This window comes from Myxocyprinus asiaticus, chromosome 18 (genome assembly GCF_019703515.2).
Source record: "Myxocyprinus asiaticus isolate MX2 ecotype Aquarium Trade chromosome 18, UBuf_Myxa_2, whole genome shotgun sequence".
In the NCBI taxonomy this organism is placed as follows: Eukaryota; Metazoa; Chordata; class Actinopteri; order Cypriniformes; family Catostomidae; genus Myxocyprinus; species Myxocyprinus asiaticus.
In genome coordinates, this window is record NC_059361.1 from 5,053,319 (window position 1) to 5,080,588 (window position 27,270).

At 38.3% G+C, this 27,270-nt stretch overlaps 1 protein-coding gene across 3 annotated transcripts in view; it reads left to right on the forward strand.

Annotated features, from left to right (window-relative positions):
• Positions 1-24,567, forward strand: part of iqsec3b (IQ motif and Sec7 domain ArfGEF 3b) — a 42,479-nt gene extending 17,912 nt beyond the window's left edge. The window contains exons 6-15 of one of the 3 annotated variants that reach the window (XM_051724934.1): positions 1,548-1,709; positions 5,671-5,793; positions 8,604-8,770; positions 10,158-10,297; positions 13,824-13,949; positions 15,481-15,580; positions 15,775-15,933; positions 16,349-16,438; positions 16,542-16,582; positions 23,906-24,567. In XM_051724934.1, coding sequence (XP_051580894.1) covers positions 1,548-1,709; positions 5,671-5,793; positions 8,604-8,770; positions 10,158-10,297; positions 13,824-13,949; positions 15,481-15,580; positions 15,775-15,933; positions 16,349-16,438; positions 16,542-16,582; positions 23,906-24,313 — 1,516 coding nt within the window. In that variant the 3' untranslated portion in view covers positions 24,314-24,567. The remainder of the gene's footprint in view (positions 1-1,547; positions 1,710-5,670; positions 5,794-8,603; positions 8,771-10,157; positions 10,298-13,823; positions 13,950-15,480; positions 15,581-15,774; positions 15,934-16,348; positions 16,439-16,541; positions 16,583-23,905) is intronic. The other 2 variants (XM_051724935.1, XM_051724936.1) reach the window with 2 other exon arrangements.
• Positions 24,568-27,270: the final 2,703 nt, after the last annotated feature.

Consider the following 27,270-nt stretch of genomic DNA (forward strand, 5'->3'; position numbering starts at 1 on the left):
AGCTGGTTAAACTTGAATGGCGGTGAATGGGGGACCACAGTAAATTATTATTTAAAAAAAAATAAATTGTGTATTTTTCCCCTTTTTTCTCCCAATTTGGAATGCCCAATTCCCAGTGCGCTTTTAAGTCCTTGTGGTGGCGTAGTGATTCACCTCAGTCAGGGTGGTGGAGGACGAATCCCAGCTGCCTCTGCGTCTGAGATCGTCAACCCGTGCATCTTATCACGTGGCTTTTTAGCGCGTTGCCACGCGTTAAAGGCTTCACGCCATCCACCGCGGCAACCACACTCAACTCACCACGCACCCCACCGAGAACGAACCACATTATAGCAACCACGAGGAGGTTACCCCATGTGACTCTACCCTCCCTAGCAACCGGGCCAATTTGGTTGCTTAGAAGACCTGGCTGGAGTCACTCAGCACGCCCTGGGATTTGAACTAGCGAACTCCAGGGGGACCACAGTTAATTTAATTTTTGCTTACCCATTTGCTCCAACAGCAAAAGAAATAATCAATGATTATGCATTCACAGCTTTGCAAAAGAAGATAAAAATATAGAGCGCTGAATAACAGCAGTAAAAAGAGAAAAACAGGGAAATTTTCATTCACTCCCTCAGCAGCTGTTGTAACTGATTTCTTTCAAACGTATTCCAGGGTCATTTAATACAAAGTACAATGTTATAAATTTACACTAAATATTTTTAAAATTGGAAATATAAAAATGTTTGCGACATAACGCGTCATAACAGGTCTGTAAATAAAGGGTCCATTGCAGAAATTATATAATGTCTAAAAGATCAGTAGAGTAGATCATACACATTTCAGTTTAAATATATATAAAAATATGTGAATCAAAGCTTGAATAACTTTGAGTTGTATAAAAGTGAATACGTAACTGAATACTCTTGTAGGTTATAAATAAAATCAGGATTTATTAATATTGCATGTGAATATGTAAGAGAAAGATGTTAAACTGTCATTACTGTCACAAGCACTGACTCTTGTACTTTCAAATGATGTATACAATATTAGCTGCAGGAAATGAAGACTACATAAGTAAAGATATACAGCAAAGTAGAGTTTTGTCATTTTAGCGGTAATGACTGAGGGCTGCTTATACAGATGTTGCAGTACACATATGTACATCGGACACATGTGTCACTGAAGTGACGTAGAAAGAATAATCTGTGAATATGTTTGTGGCTATGAACACCTGCTATGTGACACCTGAACTCAAGCTTACAAAGTTCTTGAACAGTTTACATTTTATAATAACTTCTTTATATATATATATATATATATAATTTTTTTTTTTCAAAAGCAATTTTTGAACATTTTCGTGCGGATGACTAAACAGGTGCAAAAATCCAATAGATTACAATAAATTGTGCCATATTGAGATACCAGAATATCATAGAGACCTAAAATGTAGTTATAAAATAAAGAAATGTTGGCAAATGCCATAAATGAAAATTATAATAAAGTGTTATAAGCACTCACTCATGTCAGTCTTGATTTATATTGATATTGTCTTTATCTCCCTGTAGGAATCCAGACAAAGGCATCCAGTTCCTGATATCCAGGGGCTTCATTCCAGACACGGCCATAGGTGTGGCTCACTTCCTGTTGCAGAGGAAGGGCTTAAGCCGACAGATGATTGGAGAGTTTCTGGGTAACAGCAAGAGACAATTCAACAGAGATGTCTTAGAGTGAGTCACATCTTCATAAAGCTCTATGCACTATAGTTTTCTTTGGCTAATAATCATCTCGCACTAGAATACAGAAATCCAGATAAGACCTATCCCCTATGCTAATAACTAATAAATATCCATTGGTCAAAGAGAAAATAAAATGTTTTACAATTATAGTTATACATAGTCATGTATAAGTATAGTGTATAAGTCCTGATAACTAAACTTATTTGAGTTCTGTCAAAAACAGGCTCTTAATTTTTCTATTCTATTCTGATCTATCATTCTATTCTATTCTAGTCTAGTCCATTTTAGTCTATTCTATTCTTTTCTGTTCTATCTATCTATACTATACCATACTATTCTATAATATTGTATTCTATTCTGTTCTGTTATTCTATTCAGTTCTAGGCTGGGTTTCCTGAAGCACTAAGTAGAAAGTTAGCAATACTTTCTGGCATCTTTCACAGTTTATCAAAGACAATGGGACATTTAATACATTTAAATAACATATTTTGATCATTGGAAAGCCATTGTAAGCTATTTCAGAGGATAAAGTGTTGAAAAAATCGCTATGAAATCAATAGGCAGTCTCCGCAGTCTGCGCGTGCGACGTGATCTAAACTACGTTAACGTTATATTAGCCTTCTTTGATAAGCATAATTGCAATGGCAATAGAAAGACGGCATGTTCTTATAAAACAGATTATATAAGAAGACATGTGAGTAATGTTACCACGCAGTTTAAAACTTAAATAAATATGCCTTGATAAATAATTAAAATCTGGTAAACAGAGGAGATTAGTGCGAGAGTGTGCAATGAGAGATTCCCTCTCTCTCTCTCTTCCTCCTCCTCTTCTTTCTTCCTCCAATGGCTGGTTCAAATCGGCTCGCCTATAGTCTTTTTACAAGGCAGTAACAAATTGCATGATGCCTAATGGCAGTAATTTGAATCCTGTTCTGTGTGCATTTGTTCAGTTTCCAGCCAAAGGAACAAAACTTTAGGCTACGTGAGAGTCCCTTATGATTCGCATCACATACTTTCACGTTACATGCATTTATTGCGTCACTTTAATTAATCTCTATGATTGAGCATCAATAAATCTGAAACTGAGTCTTACTAATGCCATCATTATTTCTTTAATTAAATTCTGTAATATTTAATACATTTTGGTGCCTCGACAAGGTTACAAACAACTTCTATGTTTGTTAGTATTTCCATATTATTTTCAAGTTGAGAAGACAAACTCTTGGACATACTGGCCAAAGATCAGCACCACTTTGGACTGGACAGCTCCCGTAATGAAGCGCTTAAGTTCAACTTTATAATGAGCAATCTACATTCTGGCTTGGGAAACAGGTGATACTCCATTGTAAAATAATGAGCGACGTTAGTTAAGATGATTGTAAAAGCTTAAGTTGCAATGCTTTTGGGAAACCCAGCCCTCTTCTATTCTGGTCTATTCTATTCTGATTTGTCATTCTATTCTATTTTATTGTAGTCTGTTCTGTTCTTATATGTCATTAAATTCTATTCTATTCATTTGTTATATTTTATTCTATTCTGTCAGTCTATTCTAGTATATTCTATTCTGTTCTGATCTGTCAGTCCATCTGTCAGTTATTCTATTGTATTCTATTCTATTCTATTCTATTCTATTCTGTCACTCTATAACAGAGATGCCCATACCAGGGCCCGTGGGGCCCGTTATGACCTTTGATTTTGCCTACCTTGCCGTATATGACGGGGGTGGGTGGGTGTTGAATGCTATTGACGCAGCTTTTCATTGCATTAATTTAGCAGATTGCAGAGTGGAGCCAGGGCAACGTTCATAACTGAATATAATGCAGTTCGCAGGGCCTGAAATCCGGTGCGGGATTGCGGGTATTGCGCACAGTTTTAATCATTCCCGCAAGTTCCACATTCATAATGCTGAAAATTCCAGCTCACTTTTATTCACTTTACAGTGCAGCTGCGAATTAGTAAACCAATAGATACAGATGAACAAATCAAATCAATAAACTTGTTTTTGTATCAAACTCTAATTCCAGAAGCTGCGTGAGTAAATCTGCTCTGTCTCTCACTTTCTCTCTCGTGCAGCCGTCAGCAGCACGTTTGAGCACTTGTTGAATTTAGCAAAAGCGCGCGTAGTGAGGAAGTGCTTTGTCACATGTTACAGATGTTTAAACCTTTTTTTAAACCTGTTAATTCGAGATACAAATGGCGTTATACACCATAAGTGAGTGACGTGATAAAACTATATTTTTCCTGTTTATAATCAACAAAGCTGTTAACATTGCAAGTGCACGATAGCGAACGTCTTTCATATCTTGGCACTCCCTCATTATTCATAATGCAGCACATTTGCAAGAAAGGCAGAAATAGCAATAGTTTTGTGTAATGTACCAGCTGTAGGCCTATGGTGAAGAAAGACACTTAAACACCTGTTACATCTCTCATCTCCATCTCTAGTTCCATCCAGGGTCGGAAATTAACGTAGGCTCTGGGCAAAAAACTTCCCCTGCAATCTGAAATACTTCCAAATATATCCATTACAATCTGAATTACAAACTCCCATTTGAATTTTTGCTAAACATTATTTGTTTCATGCCGTCCGTTGTGCAGATGTTGCCGAGTCATTGGTGGAAGCTCGTGCCATAAACGAGCACAGCCACTAAAAATACCAAATGCTACAATGTAGTTAATAATAATATTAACAAAAATAATATCTGGATGTGTTAAATAGCCATGATGTTAAATTAAATGTTATTAATGATACAATAATAATTTGACAGAACATTAACCACTTTTGGTGTATGAATCATATCTCTGATGTTCATTGTTAAGTGTTTATTTTTGCATAATTTAATAGCCAAAACATTTGGAAATATGTTAATGAGAAAAAAAGTTTCGTTTCAGTAACAATGCACATTATGCAACGTAGAGATCGTGCAATTTTGTAATCATTGAAACCTGCCATTTTAAAATTGAATTCATTGTTTAAAGTATTTGACACGAAAGGATGACAGCGTCACAAGTTTAGAAAAACATGACCTTTGTAAAGGTAAAAAATGCCCCCCATTTTTTTTATAATGCAACGTTTACTTTCGGCCCATGGCCCTCAATCAAGTTGGATTTTTGGCCCTTTGTAGGAAAAAGTTTGGGCTCCTCAGCTCTATATTGTTCTAGTTTATTATAGACTATTCTGTCCTGTCATTGTATTCTATTCTATTCCGTTCTGATATGTTATTCTACTCTTTTCCATTAATCTATTCTAGTTTATTGCATTCAGTCATTCAATTCTGGTGTATTCTATTCTGTTCTCTTCTGATCTGACATTCTGTTCTATTTTCTCTAGTCTGTTATAGACTATTCTATTCTGATCTGTCATTCGATTCTATTCTATTATGGTCTGTTCTGTTCTGATCTGTCATTCTATTCTATTTTATTCTACTACAGTTTGTTCAGTTCAGTTCAGTTCTGTTCTTTCATTCTGTTCTGTTCTGATCTGCCATTCTGTTATATTCTAGTGTAGTTTATTATAGTCTATTCTGTTCTGTCATTAATTTTTTTCTATTCTAGTCTATTCTGTCCTGATGTCATTTGATTCTATTCTAGTCTACTCTATTATAGACTATCCTATTCTTTTCTGATTTGACATACTATTCTATTCTAGTCTATTGTGTTCTGATATGTCATTCTATTCTATTTTATTCTTTTACAGTTCTTTCAGTTCTGTTCTGTCATTCTATTCTATTCTATTCAGATCTGTCATTCTATTCTACTTTAGTCTTTTATATTGTATTTTGTTCTGATATGTCATTCTTTTATATTCTATTCTATTACAGTCTGTTCTGTCATTTTATTCTGATCTGTAGTTCTGTTCTACATATGTTTTTCTATTCTATGCTTATTTGAGCTCTTTCTTCAAATGCTGTAAATATAGAAATTCTATGTGGTCTGTATATATCTCTTTCAGCTGTGTGGTGGATGAGATGGATTTTTCTATGCTGGAGCTAGATGAAGCATTAAGAAAGTTTCAGGCTCATGTGCGAGTACAAGGAGAGGCTCAGAAAGTCGAGAGACTCATTGAGGCATTCAGGTGAGAATCACAAACACACATTAATGCCAAACATTTGCACTTGCAATTTACCAGAATAACTATGGCAAATTCTTCCACAGCAGAATATGTGTAAACTTTGGCTTTATGATTTATTGGGTTTTTAGGTAGGCCGAGTTTCTCTTGTTAGCAGTATTCTCAAGACCATTTACTATTTTTATTGTTCATTCATGTGTAATCTCTTTTGATTAGTTATTTGAATTGAAGTTTAGTGAATTGAAAAATAAAAGAGCAATAAATTATGCATTTAAATGGGTATTCCTTGTGCTTTCTTATAAAAGTAGAAAGATAAAAATAGAATATTTTAATATGTTATGTTTACGGTGTATATGTGGAATTATATGTACATATCTCAAGATGGTGCCGTGGATGGCAGCGTCGGTGTGGAGCTCTCCAATGCTTTAGTTGTTTTTGTTTGTTTGTCCTGTGTTTAGTAATTTTTTTCCAATCAGTTTTACAAGGGACATTTTGCTGGACATTTTAGTCAGAGGCGCAGCTGTGTTGTTCATGCACTCTATGAGATGCAGGCGAGGGAAGCCAGCTGGCACTCTGGTCTAGCTCCGTCAGTGCAACTTTGGAACAGCACTACAGAGTATTCATCTAGCTAATCTCCGCTCTCTTCCTAACAAAACGGACGAACTACATCTCCTCACCCGTACAAACAAGGACTTTTCAAACTCTGCTGCCTTGTGCTTCACAGAAACCTGGCTGTTTGAAGCCATTCCGGACAGTACATTTCAACTGTTCAGAGCTGCTGGAGTTAACAGGGAAAACTAGAGGCGATGGCACATGCTTTTACATCAATGAAAGTTGGTGTACAGATGTAACAACGTTAAAGAAGATGTGCTGTCCTAATTTGGAAGTGCTCTTTATCAACTATAAGCCTTTCTACTCACTGCGGGAGTTTTCCTTGTTAATTCTGGTGAGTGTTTATATTCCTCCACAAGCGTGTGGAAACGCAGCACTGCAACAACTGGCTGATCAGATCACAGACATGGAACAACAATACCCGGACTCGGTTATTATTATTCTCTGCGATTTTAACAGAGCCAACCTCACCCGTGAACTGCCACAATACAGAGAGCACATTACATGCCCCACAAGAGACAGAAATATTCTGGATCATTGCTACACAACAATAAAGGATGCATATCGCTCTGTCCCTAGAGCAGATTTGGGACTCTCTGATCACTGTCTGGTTCATCTTCTTCCAACCTACTGGCAGAAACTAAAATCAGCTAAACCTGTAGTAAAGACTGCAAAAAGAAGGACCAATAAAGCAGAGGTGGAACTACAAGCCTGCTTTGACTGCACTGATTGGAGTGTTTTTGAAGCTGCAGACACCAATCTGGACGAGCTCACAGATACTGTTACATCATATATCAGTTTCTGTGAGGATATGTGCATCCCTACTAGGACCAAAAAGCCATGATTTACAGCAAAACTCAGGCAGCTTCATCAGGCCAAAGAGGATGCTTATAGAAGTGGGGATAAAATCTTGTACAATCAGGCCAGAAACACACTGACAAAAGGGATTAGAGTGGCTAAAAGAAGCTACTCTGAGAAGCTGAAAAACAAGTTTTCAGCTAACGACCCTGCATCAGTGTGGAGAGGCCTGAAAGACATTACTAACTACAAGACACCATCCCCCAACTCTGTAGGGAATCAACAACTGGCTGACGACCTGAAAGTGTTTTACTGTAGATTTAAAAATCCCAGTCTCATACCCCACACCCAATCTGACCATCAATTCACACAAACATCAACACCTCCTGCGACCCCCCTCCCACCTGCACTTAAGATCTGTGAAGAAGATTTGTGCTGGGTCTTCCGGAAACAAAAGACAAGGAAAGCACAGGGCCCGGACGGTGTTTCACCCACTTGTCTAAAATCCTGTGCTGACCAGCTGGCCCCCATCTTCACACAGATCTTCAACAGATCACTGGAGCAGTGTGAAGTTCCCTGCTGCTTCAAACGCTCCACCATCATCCCTGTCCCAAAGAAACCCAAAATCACAGGACTTAATGACTACAGACCCGTCTTTCTGACATCTATGGTCATGAAGTCATTTGAGAGACTGGTGTTGGCCCACCTGAAGGACATCATTGGACCCTTTCTGGATCCCCTTCAATTTGCTTATTGAGCAAACAGGTCTGTGGATGATGCAGTCAACATGGGATTGCATCATATCCTGCAACATCTGGACAGACCAGGGACATATGCAAGGATCCTTTTTGTGGACTTCAGTTCGGCTTTCAACACCATCATCCCATCTATTCTCTGGACTAAATTAAACCAACTCTCTGTTCCCACCTCTATCTGTCAGTGGATCACCAGCTTTCTGACAGATAGGCAGCAGTTAGTGAGACTGGGTAAATTCACTTCCAGCACCTGTACGATCAGCACTCTCTCTCCTGAACTGCCGCATTCTGCCGCACTTATCCTTCTCGGCTGATTAGCCCGATTAAGGGCCGGGTGTGCGTAGTCATGGCCTGGTCCCGCCCTCCTCCTCATCACACTTGTATTTTCTATTTGCTTTTTATTTTTATTCTATTTTTTTATATTCTATCTTTGTCTTGTTGCTGTATTGTTTGTGCACTGGAAGCTTCTGTCACCAAGACAAATTCCTTGCATGTGTAAGCATACTTGGCTATAAAGCTCATACTTATTCTGATATATTCTTATGATGGTCTGATTTTGTATGTATATATATACACGTACAGAAATATTTATGTATCTATAATTTATTATGTAAAATGATCAAGAATGGTCTAAGTCTCTCTTTCTCTCAGTCAGAGGTACTGTATGTGCAACCCTGATGTGGTGCAACAGTTCCACAACCCCGACACTATCTTTATCCTGGCCTTTGCTATCGTACTGCTCAACACAGACATGTACAGTCCCAACATCAAACCAGAGCGCAAAATGCTGCTGGAAGACTTCATTCGCAACCTACGTGGTGAGATCGTCTTTGATAATTAAAACTGAGAGTGTGTTTGTGTCGTGTGTTTAGGTCAGTGAATGAAGATTTTATTTTTTAAATAAAGATTCAGTTTATTAATTGCTCCATCTCCATGTTTAAATTTGCATTTTCATATCAAAAGAGAAATTTTGATTACCTCCAAGGAGTGTCGGCAGTGTGTGTGTAGTGTCTTGGACTAGTTCTTGGTCTCTGATCAAATAGTTTTTGATCTGTACCCTACTTTCCGCAGATATACACACACACACACACACACACACACACACACACACACACACACACACACAGACGAGCCATTCTTTAAAGTGAGAGGCAAAGACAGGAGGCTGGAACAAAATGTTATTAGTCAAGGTTTGGTTTATGACAGGACTGATCCATAGAGACAAATAAATCTTTAGTTTAGAAGTTAATATCTGTCACCTAAAAGTACACAGCGAAGGTTCAGCTTTTCCATATATTTTTGTTCTTGTTTCCAAAGAAGAGAGCATCACACAAGACATGCAGAACATCCTTGTCAATAGAGCTTTTCCTGCCTTAAAGGGGCCATTATAACAATGCCAAGATAATAAACAATGAGCATGTTTGCATGCACAATTTTATACTGATTATGCTAAATAAGCTGACAATGTGTAGTCATTTAAATGCCTTGAAGGCCTTGAATATTCCAGATTCAATAAAAGTTAAGCTCAATCAACAACATTTGTGGCATTATCTACCACAAAAAATGAATTTAGACTCGTCCGTCCTTTCCTTTAAAAAAAGATAAAATGGAGGTTACAGTGAAGCACTTACAATGGAAGTGAATGGGGCCAATTTTTGGAGGGTTTAAAGGCAGAAATATGAAGCTTATAATTTATAATGCACTTACATTAATTCTTCTGTTAAAATACATGTATTATTCGAGCTGGAAAGTTGTTTAAGTTGTTGCTTTTTTTAAAGAAAAGGAGGGACAAGTCAAAATAATTTTTGCTGTCAATTGAGCTTAACTTGTATTGAACCTGGAATATTCCTTTAAACAGTTTTGTTTTATCAGGGTAAGGTCATTAATGGTTTATGCAAAAAACAATCGCCAAGCGTTGCACATTTATCAGCATTCTTACCGGCTTATCCAATGTGTGCAAGTGTTGTGCACATGTCTGCTAAATGTTTGACATCAAAACTGGAGAAAAACAGCTCATTTAAAATGTAAACGTGATTTTCTTGCATTGCCAGGTTTTTAGAATAAGCTGATTTTTGATAGTTATCAGTGCATTGGTGTGCATGTAAACACTCATTGTTTGAGCAGTTGTGGGAAATTCTGTTTTTCCACGTAATTTCCTCTTTAAGGAATGCATTATTAATATTTCCTTGGCTATTTCTCTTTCAGGAGTGGATGATGGGGCGGATATTCCACGGGAGATGCTAACTGGGATTTACGAACGGATCCAGCAGAGGGAGCTGCGATCCAATGAAGATCATGTGACCTACGTTACCAGAGTGGAGCAAAGCATTCTTGGAATGAAGACGGTGAGTCAGCTCTGTACCAATTAGACACAAAGGTCACAAGTGAACAGTGCATCTCCTTTTGGTTTGGTTTGTGCCTGTTTGAGATTTGAAAAGGTGATTTTCAAATCACCCCCCCCCCCAAATAATAATAAAAAAAGACTACAATTATTCGTAAATAATATTGTATATTTTTACAATCTTAAAATGAATCTAAATATTTTAATTGTTTTTGTTGTTGTTGTTGTTGTCCTAACTTTGTAAGCATGTAATTCTGGTTCAGTTCACTCTATCTCCCTCAAAATATTCTTATTTTATTCCACTAGATGGCAACAAGTACCAGTAAAAACATTTTTTCCTCTGTCACCTTCCATCACAAAATGCCAATCTGAAATGTAGGTGGCGCTCTAACGCATTTTAGCCCTCACAGATTCGCTCGTCCATAGACATTCAGTCTAATTTTCAGTTCACGCACCACTGCCATTGTTTCACTAGACTAGAAGCTCAATCTAGGTGTCATTAGAAAGCTAAGATCCTCCCCTTTGTATAACATTTAATCATCAGTAGTCGATAACATATATTTCTGATGATTTGTTTAGTATGCTTTTCCTGCTGGACCGCATATTATGTTCTTGACATCTAAGACATAACATTGGACTATACACACAAGCAAGCTCACAGACAAGTAAAAAATGGCAAAATTGTTTAGAAAACTGCCTAAGATAAAAGCAGATATAAAGTTTTTAGCTATTTTTTAGTTTTTAGCTAGTGATCGCCGCATAAATGAGATGTTTGTATTTGATGTCTTACAGAAATCATATTTCACTTTGTGAGTCTTTTGAAAATGTCTCAAATTGTGGTATAGAGGCAACAAAATAAACTGTACAGTCCCATTCTTAAGAATGAGAGCTTTCATCTGATATGTGATTTGTCTATTTAAGTGCTATGTGAAAGACTTTTATATTCATATGAATATTTCTAGCACATGACCTCTAGGTGGCGCTGATTTGGGATGCGAATGTTTTCAGGCCTTATTTTGTTATTTTTTGTAACATAAATGCAGAAGTTTATCTATGAAAAGTTCAGATTCTAAGCTTTCAAACGATACCACATAAGCCTGACCTATGTATTTGGAGATTTGGACATGTTTCACGATATAGCACCCTCTTTTGGACCTGCCGGCAGGTCTAAAGAGTTGAAGAGGCTAAGTATTAAGCTGTGGGTTGTAACACTTCCTGCACCATTTATTCTACAGACATGTATGACACCACAAATCATGTGGCTTGTTGAGAAAAAGTGTGTATGACTTTTCCAAGAAATCAGACTTTTCAGATTGTTTTCTGGTGGACGATAAAATGGGCGGAATGGCGCATAGACTTACATTGAGACAGACCAGAGTTTAGGGACCAGATTATCATAGAGACTTGGGGTTTGGTTCCACTCAGCAACCACTAGGAAGACCCTAGCAACCACATAACAACACCCTAGCAACCACATAGCAACACCCTAGCAACCACCTTCCACATTCTAACATTGTGATGGCAAGTTTAGCACCACTCACATTTTCTTCAGAAAATGTAAAAATCTACTTAAATACCTACAGTGTGCAAAAATCCAGGTCGGAATACCTGCATATTCCCGGCAAAACTGTGCACACCACTATCTCTGACATCATGTGTTTCAGAACAGTGGGGCCATTGGCATGGAGACGGGGTAAACAAATAGTGTGATAGGTTCACAGAAGGTAAACATGGGTTCCATACATGGGCGTCACTTTGTTATAAAAAGTTCAAATAACAACACATACATTTAAATAACTCATTCCTGTGCTGGATCGCCAATTACTATAACATACACAAACGAAATGGAAACTCCTGCTCAAGAACTGGCAATGTTTCTTTAGCACTAGACACTTACCTGACGAGAGCTATTCCAAAAAGTGGAGACATTTTTAAATGATGCCTATGATTCTAATGCAAAAAAGGTGAAACTTACAGTATACACCGATGAGCCAAAACATTATGACCACTCACAGGTGAAGCAAATAATGTTGATCATCTCCTAACAAGGCCACATATCAAGGTCTGGGTAGATTAGATAGTAAGCGAACAATCAGTTCTCATAGTCAACGTGTTGAATGCAGGAGAAATGGGCAGGAGTAAAAACCTGAGCGACTTTGACAAGGGCCAAATTGTTATGGCCAGACGACTGGGTCAGAGCATCTCTGAAACGGCAAGGCTTGTGGGGTGCTTTCGGTCAGCAGTGGTGAGTACCTACCGACAGTGGTCTGAGGAGGAACAAACCACAAACCAGTGACAGGTTGTTGTGCGCACAAGGCTCATCAATGCACGAAGGCTATCCTGTCTGGTCCGAAATGACATAAGGTCTACTGTGGCACACAGTTTTTTTTTTGGTGGTTACGGGAGGAATGTGTCACAATACACAGTCCTGCTGCGTATGGGGCTGAATAGCTGCAGATCGGTCAGTGTGCCTACAATGGGCACGTGAGCGTCGGAACTGGACCTTGGAGCAGTGGAAGAAGGTTGTCTGGTCCAACGAGTCCCATTTTCTTTTACGTCATGTGGACGGCTGTGTACGTGAGCGCCGTTTACCTGGGGAAGTGATGGCACCAGGATGCACTGTAGGAAGATGACAAGCCGGTGGAGGGAGTGTGATGCTCTGGGCAATGTTCTGCTGGGAAACCCTGGGTCCGGCCATTCATGTGGATGCTAATTTGACACGTGCCATGGTTGCAGACCAGGTACACCCCTTCAAGGCAATGGTATTCCCTGATGGCAGTGGCCTCTTTCAGCAGGATAATGCGCCCTGCCACACTGTACACATTGTTCGGGAATGGTTTGAAGAACATGATGAAGAGTTCAAGGTGTTGCTCTGGCCTCCAAATTCCCCAGATCTCAATTCAATTGAGCATCTGTGGGATGTGCTGGACCAACAAGTCCGATCCATGGCAGCTCCACCTCACAACTTACAGGATTTGAAGGATCTGCTGCTAATGTCTTGGGGCCAGATGCCAAAGGACACCTTCAGGAGTCTTGTAGAGTCCATGCCTCGGCGGGTCGGCACTGCTTAGGCAGCATGCGGAGGACCTACAGCATATTAGGCAGGTGGTCATAATGTTTTGGCTCATCAGTGTATGACCTCAAAAAATGTTCCAGTCTGAATTTTGATTAACATTGATGAAATAAAAATAAAAAACGTCACCAATGAGTGAAATTCACTGGTCATTCATTTTTGCCACCTCTGAACTCTAACAACAGTGTGAATCATTTGACGTTTCTGTTATAAAGACAGAGACTGGAAACTAAAACAGCTCATTATTCTTGTGGCTCTTAATTTTGGTCTTCAGATGACAGTGCTTCAAAACAGTGTACCTCCATATGAAATATTAATGTCTTTCTTTGTCCCTGCTGCATCAGACTTCCTTGTGTTCATTTCCTCTGCTTTTGATGGAAGCTGTACCGTCCTGATCTCCGAATGAAATTCATCCAATATTCAATCTCCCTTTTCTGTCTCTCCTTTTCTTCCTCAGATACTCTCTGTTCCCCATCGCAGGCTGGTATGCTGCAGTCGACTCTTTGAGGTCACTGATGTAAATAAACCACCGAAACAAGCGTCACATCAAAGGGAGGTGTTTCTCTTTAATGACCTGATAGTGGTGAGAGAATATATACTGTCTGCATGTTTACGGACATTTTTTGCATTGTGACATTATTTTCAGGACACTTAAGCACATTTTACCCTCCGATTCTCATTACCACAACGCATCTGGTCGATTTACATTTACAATTTCCATTGTTTTCAATGATGATTCTCATTACCGCAACAGTCAGTACAATAAAATTACAATAAAAAATATGCTGTTGTACAATGAATTTCAGTGATTTTTTTTCATGTTGTGGTTATGAGAATATCATAATGGCTATTTTTGTCACGTTATTTTAATAAAAATGGGAGGAAAATGTGCGTAACTGTTGTGAAAACATTTTTACTATGTAAAAAGACATTTTTGTATGCAAAATATAATTTCTTATTCCATTCAGTTTGGAATGCCCAATTCCCAATGTGCTTTTTAAGTCCTCGTGGTCGCGTAGTGATTCGCCTCAGTCCGGGTGGCGCAGGACGAATCCCAGTTGCCTCCATGTCTGAGACCGTCAACCTGTGCATCTTATCACGTGGCTTGTTGAGCGTGTTGCCACGGAGACATAGCGTGTGTGGAGGCTTCACGCCATCCACCGCGGCAACCACGCTCAACTCATGACGCGCCCCACCGAGAACGAACCACATTATAGCGATCACGAGGAGGTTACCCCATGTGACTCTACCCTCCCTAGCAACCGGGCCAATTTGGTTGCTTAGGAGACCTGGCTGGAGTCACTCAGCACGTCCTAGGATTCAAACTAGCGAGCTAGCAAACTCCAGGGCTGGTAGCCAGCGTATTTTACCACTGAGCTATCCAGGCCCCCCCAAGGCCATGACATTTTCTTGATATGTTTCGTGAGAGTCCGAAAAATAAAAATTATTTCATTTACTCACCCTCATGCCATACCAGATGTGTTTGTTTCTTTCTTAGCAGAACACACATGAAGATTTTAAGAAGAATATTTCAGCTCTGTAGGTCCAAGTGAATGGTGACCAAATCTTTCAAGCTCCAAAAATCACATAAAGGCAGCATAAAAGTAATCCATAAGACTCCAGTGGTTAAATCCATATCTTCTGAAGCGATGCAATCACTTTGGGTGAGAAACAGATCAATATTTCAATCCTTTTTTACTATAAATCACCAGTTTCACTTTCACTTTCAGAATGTGAAAGCGAAAGTGAAAGTGGAGATTTATAGCGAAAAAGGACTTAAATATTGATCTGTTTTTCACCCACACCTTTCATGTCGCTTCTGAAGACATGGATTAAACCACTGGAGTCTTATGGATTACTTTTATGCTGCCTTCATGTGATTTTTGGAGCTTGAAATTTCTAGTCACCATTCATTTGCATTGTATGGACCTACAGATCTGAGATATTCTTCTAAAAATCTTCGTTTGTGTTCAGCAGAAGAAAGAAAGTCAAACACAGCTGGGATGGCATGACGTTGAGTAAATGAGAGAATTTTCATTTTTGAGTAAACTATCCCTTTAATTCTCCTTAGCTATGAAAGACTGACCTCTGAGCAATTAAATGTACCTAAATAGATCCTAAAGCTGTGTCCGAAGAAGAAGACTGCTGCCACATATACGTTCTGCAAAGCCTTGGGGTTACTGGGAATGCAGTTCCATCTGTTTGAGAATGAGTGTAAGAATACACACAGACACACACATGCACACACCAATCCTTGTTTTGAATTGCGTATTTCCCTGCAACACAGTATGCAATAGGCAGTATGCAGCAAAAAACAGCACAAAAATCCCTGTTTTAAACCCCTCAGTGCAGGACTTTACTCTATATTTGCAGTGTCAGATGTGTACGATGTTTGTTTTCTGTCACAGATTACCCTCATGGAATCACGATATTGTCTCCGTTCTCTTCGGAGAAGAAGCAGGTTGTGAGCTTCTGTTCTCAGAGTGCTGAGGAGCTGCTAAAGTTTGTGGAGGATCTGAGAGAGAGCATCGCAGAGGTGGCAGAGATGGAACAAATTCGTATTGAGTGTGAGTGTTTGAAGTTTGTGTATTGCATGTTAATTCACTTACATACACGCCACCCTTCTCTATCATAACAATTTGAAAATTATTTTTTGCCTTGTAGTTCGGTATTTCAATTTATTTGTTATTTTTTAAGGTAAATTTTTACCGTTAAATAGCTACATTACAGTACATTAGTGTATAGGCTATATGTGTGGGCACTTATCCGAATAGCACATACAACAGTGCATGTTTTCCACATTTCTAGTTGTTTATGAGTAACATAAATAATTTATACTTTTTTTGTTGTTGAGTATTTTAATTTATTATTTTGTAAAGGTTATCTAAAGCTGAATTCTCTGTATTCCTCTGTGATTTGAATGCCACTGCTGCAGGGAGTGTTTTAGCCTTGATTAAAGTGAATTCTTTATGCTGCTCTCAGGGGAACTGGAAAGACAGCAGGTCATAAGAAATCAAATGAACAAGAACGGCGCACAGCTAGACATCCATGCTGGACCCAGTTCTGCTGCAGGTACACACAAACACACACACATAGAAATGGTCATATTGAACAATAATAAGCCAGTTTTTTTTTTTTTATATTTTGTGCCTTTGTGTATTTGTTTGGTTTGCAGGGGATGATTGTTACGACAAAACAGGAAGTAACACGGTAGAGGTTTGTGTCAATAAATAGTGGTGTGATTGCAACTGAGAAAACATAAGTTAAAATTACACTACCTGTCAAAAGTCTGGGCACTTAAATGCTTGAAATTAGTTTTGAAGAAAACTTGTTTTGGAGGAGTGTGCAGAGCTATAGTCTAGACAATGGAAGAAGCTAAAATATGAGAGAGTTTTGATTTGTTTAACATTTTTCACAATTCCCATAATTCAATTTGTGTTATTTCAAAGTTTTGATTACTTAACCATTGTCCTAGTTTGAAAAAAAAAAAAAAAAAAAAAATAATAATAATAATAATGTATATATATATATATATATATATATATATATATATATATATATATATATATATATATATATATATATATAAATAAAGAATGAGTAGATGTGTTCAGATTTTTTGATTGATTGTGTCAGCCTGATCTCATGAAAATTACATGATGGTGGCAACATTTTTGCTAAATTTTATTACGTGGCTCCTTACACGTATTTCAGCCATTCCGAGGTGAAAGTCCATTGTGTGGCACTAAAAGCAAGTAACTTTTTTCCTTCCAAACAGATGAGATTTTTAAAGGTGCACTCAGTAATTTTTTCCTCATTTAAAAAGTTTTACTTCAACAGAAATTAATTGTAATTTTGAAACACATCTAAAATCATGACTGCTTACATGAGATGAAGACTCCAGTCATATCAGTAACCTTATAAAGGCTGTTTTATTCTTCACGGAGAGGGTCCGCACATGGGGGCGGCCATGTTAGGATCACATGACCAGCTGAATACTACTCCCTTAATCTCAATAGCCTCCCTATTATTGGATACTTTTACTCAGGGATTTAATTAATTGTGGATGGCTGTGAATAATTAATTTCTACAATAGCATTTGTAACTAAAAACTATTGATTTTGAATGATGCTGCATCCAGGCCACTAGGTGTCAGTGTAAATCCAAGACAACATATTCAAAAACTTACTGAGTGCACCTTTAATGTTACTGCTCTATCATGTTTTAAATCATCAAACCCGACCTCCCTACCCTAAGCCTTAAACCTTAAACCTAACCAATGTTTTAAACAGCAAATGTGAGAAACCACATAATTTTGTGGTGCTTCTATGACACTTTCGGCTCACGTGTCGACTCGTGTGCTCTTCAGGACTCGTTCCCCAGTCCTTTACATCACAAATGCAATGCTCAATAAGTTTAGCTACCGCACAATTTGATCACTCTCAAACAAGCTTGTAACTGTAGTTGTCTATGTAATGCAAATATTAAAATGCATTGGCTTACAAATCATGCACTATTGTAAAAGTGTTTAGATGTCATAATATACGGATATGAAAAATGTACGCAATTAATCATGCCCCTGACCTGTATGTAAATTCCATAATAAGGAATGTTTCCAAACATCGGAGCAATTCAAGCTTAATATACCAACTTGATGCAGTAGGGGGCAGTCAGCGCTCCAGCTGTAACCAAGTGTATCTGTCTTTTGCATCTGGCAAGACGACAAGGAACACCCACTACACGACACGCACACTCAAAGTTACACTCCCCATGGATCATAAAGCGATCCTATTGGCTAAAATAACTTTTAAAATCCTATGCAATCGTTGTATGATTCTGTTGACTTAACTGTGTACATTTAACAAAGAATAACTTTCAAATTTTATGTCACGTATCACATTATTAAACCGAAGATATAAATGGTAAAATAAACATTTCTCTGTTCTGTTTTCTCTAGTTAGCTCACAAGCTAACCGGTTTGCCAATTAGCTTAGCAAATGCAAGCATCTTTTCCTCTTCATTTTCATCACATTTCTCCTCACTGTCACCACCTACTGATACGGTGATATGATATTCAATATAACTTAAGCTGCTGTATATTTAATCATTTTAATTAAATAAACACAACAAACACAGTGTATGAATGTGCCATCCAGCTGTTGCAAGACTTAAGCTATAAGTTATTTAAAGGGGATGTAACTTTTAGTAGGCATGTCTGTCTGATGCAATGAATACTAGACTAACAATTAAAAGTAGGGCAGAGGAAAGTAGGCCAATTATAGGGTTATGTTCAATGATATTGAAATAAAACAAGCAATATTTTCACTTATAAAGCCACTTTTTGTATTGTTTAAAAATGATTTACTTGACTGTTGCCACAACATGATGTAATGTATTTGAATTATCGGAATTATAATATTGATTAGGCCTATATTTTATACTTTTTCAGTAAATATTGGTATGTGATTAATTTGATTAATTAATCGGCACATCATGTAATTAATTCAGTTGACAGCCCTAATAGTAACGTGATTCAATGAGACCAGGCTAGGTAGTGTGTGCATGCATATGTGTGGTGACAGCATGACTTCTAGTGATGGCTTTATTTTGTATTGTCTATTTAGTTATTACTATCTCCTTACAGAATCAACGATAACCTCCTCACTTCTCGCCCATTATCCTTTGACCCCTGTGCACAGTCTGTTCCCTCTAGTCATCAGAACAGAGATGCCATGCCCTCGGTGTCTCCCAATCAAACACCACTAGTGCAGAGCATTAACAGCACTTCCACCCCCAATATAAAATTCGACATCCTTCACGTTGCCCTTCTGTACCATAACACCCTTCACTATGGCTTTTGCTGACTGCTGTTTTAAACCCTGCATACAGCTGCTGTTGTTGCGAGGTGAAATTCTCATGTTTTCACACATAGGCGAGTGCATTGATAAGCGTTTTGACACATTTGGCCTTTGCTCTAAATTTAACACAGTGCTCAGTAAGGTCATGTACGAACAGGACCAGTTGTTCAAATATGGAGTTGTAGCATTGAGTGCGTTTACATGCACAACAATGCACTAATAACTACCGAAAATTAGCATATTTTATTTAAAGATCTGACAAAGCAAGAGAACCCGCATTTACATGAGATTTTAAATCATCTGGTTATTTTCAGGGCGTGCTGAGTGACTTCAGTCAGGCTTCCTAAACAACCAACTGGCCCGGTTGCTGGGGTGGGTAGAGTCACGTTGGGATAACCTCCTTGTGGTCATTATAATGTGGTTCTTGCTCTCTGTGGGGCATGTGGTGAGTTGTGTGTGGACGCCGTGGAGAATAGCACGAAGCCTCTACACGTGCTAAGTCTCCGCGGTAACGCGCTCAACAAGCCACTTGATAAGATGCGTGGATTGACGGTCTCAGACGTGGAGGCAACTGAGTTTCGTCCTCCGCAACCCGGATTGAGGCGAGTCACTACGCCACCACGAGAACTTAGAGCGCATTGGGAATTGGGTATTCCAAACTGGGGAGAAAAGGGGAGAAAATCCAAATAAATAAATAAAAACGTGCATGTAAACACACTCATTGTTAGATAAACTGAGGCTGACATTGTGCCAAAAATGTTATGTCGTTGTTCGCACATAGCGTGAAAAAAAGCCATAACATTAACGTTCGAGCATTTACCGATGTAAGCATCTGCTGTCATAGAGTTTATTCAAGTTCCTAAGAAGCATCACGTGACTATTTGTACGGCAAAAATATGTCGAAAATATGTTAGCTTTATTTAGCAAGCTAGCTATGCTGTGGAAGTAAATTACGTTAAATCATTGGTTACGTATATAATCATGGTTCTATGACTGGCGGAAGACCGCCAGAGAGCACTACAGAGTGGATACCTTCGTATCTCCTTCCTTGCTGAGAAACTAATATAAAAGCTGTCACCTCCTGACTTGTTGATGACGTGGCCTTGTATAAATACCCATCATGCACGTCATCACTTCCTCCGGAGTCATCTCACTGACCCGAATGTCTGGAGGCTCTGGCGGTCTTCCGCCAGTCATAGAACCACAGTTACATACGTAATCAACGTTCTATTTCTTTGGCTCCAGACCGCCAGAGAGCACTACCGAGTGGAAGACGAATACCAAAGCTGTCACGTATCTGTACGAACCCTGTTAAAAATAATATAAAAGAAAACACTGGCTCATGGTCTTTTCATTATTTTAATAATTGCAATACTTTGTTATATTACCCTTGCAATAAAAAGAGCAGTGTGGTTCTACAATTCGTTAGTAAAATATTGCATGTAACGAATCCTTTTATGGGATTTTACTACGAGCTTAGTGCAAACTAATTTCCGAACCTCGCTGGTATTTTTAATGTCATGAGAATATAACAGGCACACTGATATACATATTAACTAATGTACATTAAGACAAAAAACCATAAGCAGACTTTCAAAAACAGACCGGGTTTATGTTTGCAGTACAAAGGGTTCATGAAATATAACTATTTATTTTTAAGTATATAATTTTCAGGGGTGGGTATCAGCTGCATGTCCAATGCCAGAGTTTGCCAGTTGATTAGCGCCACCAACACGCTGGATTGAGCAGCTGCAGAGACTCTGGAAAAATTACAAACAACTCATCTCATTGGTCAGTCAGTTTCATCTCAGTCCAAAGAAGAAAATAATCAGACCACTCTATGTAAAAAATTAATTTGGATTTGTCGGACTTGGTATGAATAGCGTCAACGAAATTCATTGTTCCCATTAAAAAGCTCTTTCGGAACGAACAATTGCACCAAAAAAAAAAAACTTGGTGTGAATAGGTCTTAAGTCAGTAGTAGGGTGTGGTAGGGCATACAGCAGCTTTAAATGTTGGTTGAACATAACAAGTGAAAGACTTTTGAAGTATGTAATAAGGTAGTTAAATTGGATTAAATTAGTCCAGAAACACCATTGGCAATATTTTCAATATTTCCTGCACTGGAATTCATTAAAGTGTATATTCTTAATTAAAAAGACCAAGGGGGAAATTAAAAGCACAGAGCTAATGTGGGCAGACAGGCTACAAGTGCACGTGATCAGGGGATGCCACTCGTATATACACATGCAAACAAGGTCTATCAGTGACAAGGTGCAAATTAAACAACATCTTATAAGGACGCTCGCCGCCAAGTGTCTGAGCCCTCAAGGGGTGCTTGGTGCTTCTTACAGACGGATAAAAATACAACACTCTGATTACCAGCACAGTATTCAAAGGGAACACGTAAGGTTCATTATCCAAATCATGATAATCCAAGTGGGAATTCAATGGATCTCATTTACTAACTGTGTGCATGCATGTATTTGTGTGTAAAATCTGCGTGAGAGTGTAAAAAAGCCAATAAATTTGCACAACATTTTTCAGAATTTAAACTCAAACCATGTATATGCAAAAATCAGTGCTGCTAGCCATAGAAACATTGTATGTGTCAAACTGAAATGCTTTTACATATTTGCGTATACTGTATGCTATTACTTATAATAAGGCTTACTTATTTCAGAGTAACAAAAATTATGTGCTATAGCTCGATCTTCATGTATTCTAGGCCTATAAAAAGGTGTTTATAGTGTTTTAACTGATTTTAAAACAAGACACATTTGGCTTTACTCAAAGATCTCTCAGTTGAGAAAATATCTTTAGACAACCTTCTGTGAAAAGCTCTTATACGGACATGGTTTGGGCGTGTCTTATGCTAATTACTAACTGCAGGAATGCATTCCATCATTTAAATAATCTCTATTCGTCAACATAAGAATGAGGTAAGAAGCGATTTATGTGTGCACACACCTGCTCTGCACTACAAAGGCAAAAAGCAGTAAATATACATTTTGTTCAAATTGAGACTTTGGCTCAACTATGTTCAGATTCAAAGAAAACTGAGTCTGAAAATTGGTGGTGTAGTGGACTAAAGCACTGAACTGGTAAGCCGAAGGTTGTTGGTTCAATCCACACAGCCACCACCATTGTGTCCTTGAGCAAGGCACTTAACTCCAGGTTGCTCCAGGGGGATTGTCCCTGTAATAAGGGCACTGTAAGTTGCTTTGGATAAAAAGTGTCTGCCAAATGCATAAATGTAAAAATTGCAGTAACATCAAAATCTAAGCTGAAAACCCCCCCTCAAATGACTCTTTTGAGCCGGTTCTTTTGAATCTACATTGCGACCAGTGTTGTGTGGTTCCCGAACGAATGATTCTTATGAACCGGTTCTTTTGAATCTACAGTGCGACCAGTGTAGTGCACTTTCCAAACAAATGACTCTTTAGAGCTGCTTCTTTTGATTCTACAGTGTGACCAGTGTAGTGCGGTTCCCGAAGAAATTGCACTTATGAGCCAGTTCTTTTGAATCTACATCCCGACCAGTGTAGTGCAGTTCCCGAACGAAAGACTCTTATGTGCCGGTTATTTTAAAACTACAGCACGAAACATACAGCACTACCTGTAAAGGTAGATATAAATGAACGAATTACACTTATGAAGTGGTTCTGTTGAAACTGCAGTGCAAAACATAGTGCAACCAGTGTAGTCTGACTCCCAAACGAATGACTCTTACGAGCCGATTCTTTTGAATCTACAGGGCGAACAGTGTAGTGCAGTTCCCGTACAAATGACTCTTATAAAGCGGTTCTTTTGAATCTACATCGCAAAAACAAATTGCGATCACTGTAGTCCGATTCCCAAATGAATGACTCTTATAACGCGATTCATTTGATTCTAAAGTGCAACCAGTGTTGTGCGTTTCCCAAACGAATGACTCTTATGAGCCAGTTCTTTTGAATCTACAGTGTAACCAGTGTAGTCCGATTCCCTAAACAAATGACTCCTATGAGCCGGTTCTTTTTAGTGAATCTGGCTTCCGTTATGTCCAGCTTGAAATATACATTTTATAAAAAATTATTTATGAAGGAAATATGTTGGCACATTTTGTTTGTTTAGAATTTTATTTAATACATATTTATAGTAGAACCAATTATTTGAATTATAAAAAATGTTTTTAAAAATTCATTAAAGTCTGTGTAAACTGTCTGTCTAATTTATCTCTGGTTAGATATATCTGCCCTGTTGACATCTGAAATTATCATTTGGCAACAGACTGCTGAGGGCAGTAAATGCAATGAGAATTTCCTCAAAAGTAAGAATCATTAATAAAACTGTAAAGTAATCGGAACCTAAATTAAAAACTAAATCTTTCAATTCTTTAGGATTCCCATCACTACTGCATTCTGAGCACAGTGTTTTGAATTTTGCATAACAAACTTTTCTGCACACATAAGAACGTTGTACGCAAGTATAACCGAATGAGACCCATAACAAAGAGCTCATTTGTGTACCATAGCTTTCACCCACTCCGACTGCGCTGTTTGTACGTGTAGTCGTGCTGTGTGTATGCCGCCTGCATGCTGTGTGGCATGGCCTGGTCGTGTTTTCCGCACCAGAGGGCCGTGAGAGTGCAGCAGGCCAGGCTGATAACGCTTCCTGCTTCTGGCTGTTTCTAAACTAGGTGTCAATTCACAACAGGCTCCAAACGTACCAACTCAGCTCTGCTCTGGCCCCACCCAGCGGTCAGCAACACCTGGCCGTCCTGCCTAGCCCCACCCCTGGCTCCGCCTTCACCATCTCCCCCGACACCCTCATCCAGTGCCAGCAGATTGTAAAGGTGATCGTCGTCGACGCTGCTGGGCGTGGCCACGTGGAGGCATTCCTCAGCCACAACCCCGCCCATCGCCTCATCCAATCGGCCGTCTCCACGCCCACCAGGTCGCGGGAGGGTGGCCAGCAGCAGCCGCCCCTCCCTCCTCCTCCACCTCCTTATCATCACCCACATCAGTTTTGCCCTCCGACCCCTCCACCTCCCCGCCACCTGCTGAGTCAACGCAGGTATTCAAGCGGGACACGCAGCCTAGTCTAAGCACATACACACATATTGATGTGTAAACTCCGGTTTATGGAATAGTTCTCCAAAAAATTTTAATTCTGTCAGCATTTACTCACCCTCATGTCGTTCAAACCTGTATACTGCTGTTTTTATTAACTTAAATTTTAGTCTGATCCTCACACAAAGCTATCATATGACTTCAGAAGATTTGGAATAAAGTGTACAACTCATATGGACTACTTTTATTGTGTTTTTTCTTGTCTTTTTTTAGAACTTAAAGGGATAGTTCACCCAAAAATGAAAATTCAGTCATTGTTTACTCACCACTGTATTGTTATAACCCTATATGACTTTCTTTCTTTTTCTTAACACAAAGGGAGAAATTGTGAAAAAATTTTGTGCTCAGTGATGTCATACAATGGCAGTTTATGGTGACCACCTCTTCAAGCTTCAAAAGAACACAAAAGTATAATTCAGAAGTCTAATAAATTATTCCATGAGACTCATGATTGTTATGAAAGCATACGATAAGATTTGGTGAGAAACAAACCGAAATCTAATGTATTATTTAGTGAAAATTTTCACTGACTGTTGATCTCCTGTGTGCATTCATGATAGCACACGAGAGCAACAGTTCACGCAGACCCCTTGCGACATTGGGGCGTTCAATCGAAAATTCGTTTTGTTTATATAAAAACAGGTCTGCTACAGCAATAGCGGCAACAGAACACAACACAGCTGCACACAAAACAGAGAACAGAACTAACTAAACATGTCTGAAGAGTTTGTAGTCGAGAATTTATGCATTTCTATTGAACGGAGTATTCGGGAAATCAAACAGAAACATAGAGGAGTCTACAGGCAGCCACAATCACACCATGTCCTAACCTGATGGCAAACTACACTTGATAAAAGGTATATTTTCTTTGGTAATCAGTTTTTGTAAAAATAAGGCTGGGCATAGAAATGCATCAATTTTTCGCTGTGGCGGACCTCTTTTAAGATAAACAAAAGAGTTTTCGATTGAACGCCCCAATGTCGTGAATATCATGAACACCCACAGGGTATCAAAAGTCAATGAACATTTTCACTAAATAATACATTAGATTTCGGTTTGTTTCTCACCAAATCTTATCGTATGCTTTCATAACAATCATGAGTCTCATGGAATAATTTATTAGACTTCTGAATTATACTTTTGTGTTCTTTTGAAGCTTGAAGAGGTGGTCACCATAAACTGCCATTGTATGACATCACTGAGCACAATTTTATTTTCACAATTTCTCCCTTTGTGTTAAGAAAAAGAAAGAAAGTCATATAGGGTTATAACAACACAGTGGTGAGTAAACAGTAACTGAATTTTCATTTTTGGGTGAACTATCCCTTTAACAGATGTGGTCAGTATGAACTTCCATTGCAAATTATCTTTTTGAATTCTACTGAACAAATTACAACAAAAGGTTTAGAATGGCATGAGGGTGAGTATTGTAAATAAAGCCAGAATTTTCATTCTTTGGTGAACTACTGTATTCCTTTAACCAAACACTTTTATCATCTATCATTTACACTCTATTTAAAATTCACAGAATAGCACAAACAGTCCAATTTAAAATGTATAAGACTCACTTTCATCTTTCAAAAGAAGCTACACGTAGAATTGCTGGGTCCTCATGGCCTTAAAGTGAGTATTTAAAGTGCGTAGATATACAGTATTTTTTAAAGAGGGGTTTTCTTTCCGTGTTCACCATATCCTCCTAATAAAATGAAGTGTTTATATATTTAGATTTTCCTCCTTTAACACCCATGTTGTGTGTTGCCCCGGTCTGAACTAAAATAGATGTTCGATTCAGATTTATTTGGAATAATTTTGAACAGGGTAGATAGAAGAGTGTAGAGAAAGCCAAATTTGTGTTCCTAGACACCACTTTAAAATAATGTTTACAATTATGTATTATGTGCTATCATATTTTGTATGCAAACTGAAAGTCACTACCCTCTTTCAAAGTTTTCTGCTCATATTTTCTCCAAAATGTTGTTTATAAATTTCTGAAAAATAAAAAAAGCAAAAATAAAAGAACTTGGTTTTGATAGAAAGATACATTGACAGTGATTAAATTGACGGATATCGCAATCCATCAATTGAGTTAACTTACTGTTGTCTCAAGTAGACGTTCCTACTCCGGCTAAAGTATCCAAAAGGTGGATCATGTGAGCTTCAATGTCTTTACTTCCATTGGTAGTTGCCATATCACATCACTGCTCATTTGCATAAAATTTAATTCTCCTCAATTTTGTTGCATCGCCAATGGTCACATTCACTCATCAAAAGTCGCTAAGTCTCTTTGAAAATGAATGACTTCCGGACAATTTGTCCACACTGTAAAAAAATACAAAGTTGAGAAAACCAGCTGCAAAGCAATTTTGAGTTTACTCAACTTCTGTGGTAAAGGTTGTGCCAACTCATAATTGAAAGTTCACTAAAACTACTATTTTAAGTTGTGTCTAACTTCCTCAGTAAGTACACCTAACTAAAAATTATGAGTTTGTTGAACCTTCAATAGTAAGTGGAGTGAACTACCAGTCCAACTTTAAAAAATAAGTTGGCACAACTTTGTGGCCCTGAAGTTCAGTAAACTCAGAAATGCTTTGCAGCTGGTTGCCTAACTTTTTTAAGTTGTCTCAACTTTGCCTCTTTTTTTATTTTTTTTATTTATATATCTAAAATGTACATCCAGATCTTTCACCAAGACTCTTGTATGCTCCTTTCATCATTTTTAGAGTACAAATGCTGGGAGTAAAAACTGAACTGTAAATACACTACATGTGAATAAGTACTTATTGACGTATGCAAAATGGCACATTTCGAAAGGAAAAATAAACTGGAATTAGACAAAGTTCTCAACACAGATGTTAATAACATTTAAAAGTGACACAAATTTAGTCAATCAAGTAATTTAACAGGAAGCTGACATACTAAGTTGGAGACTGTA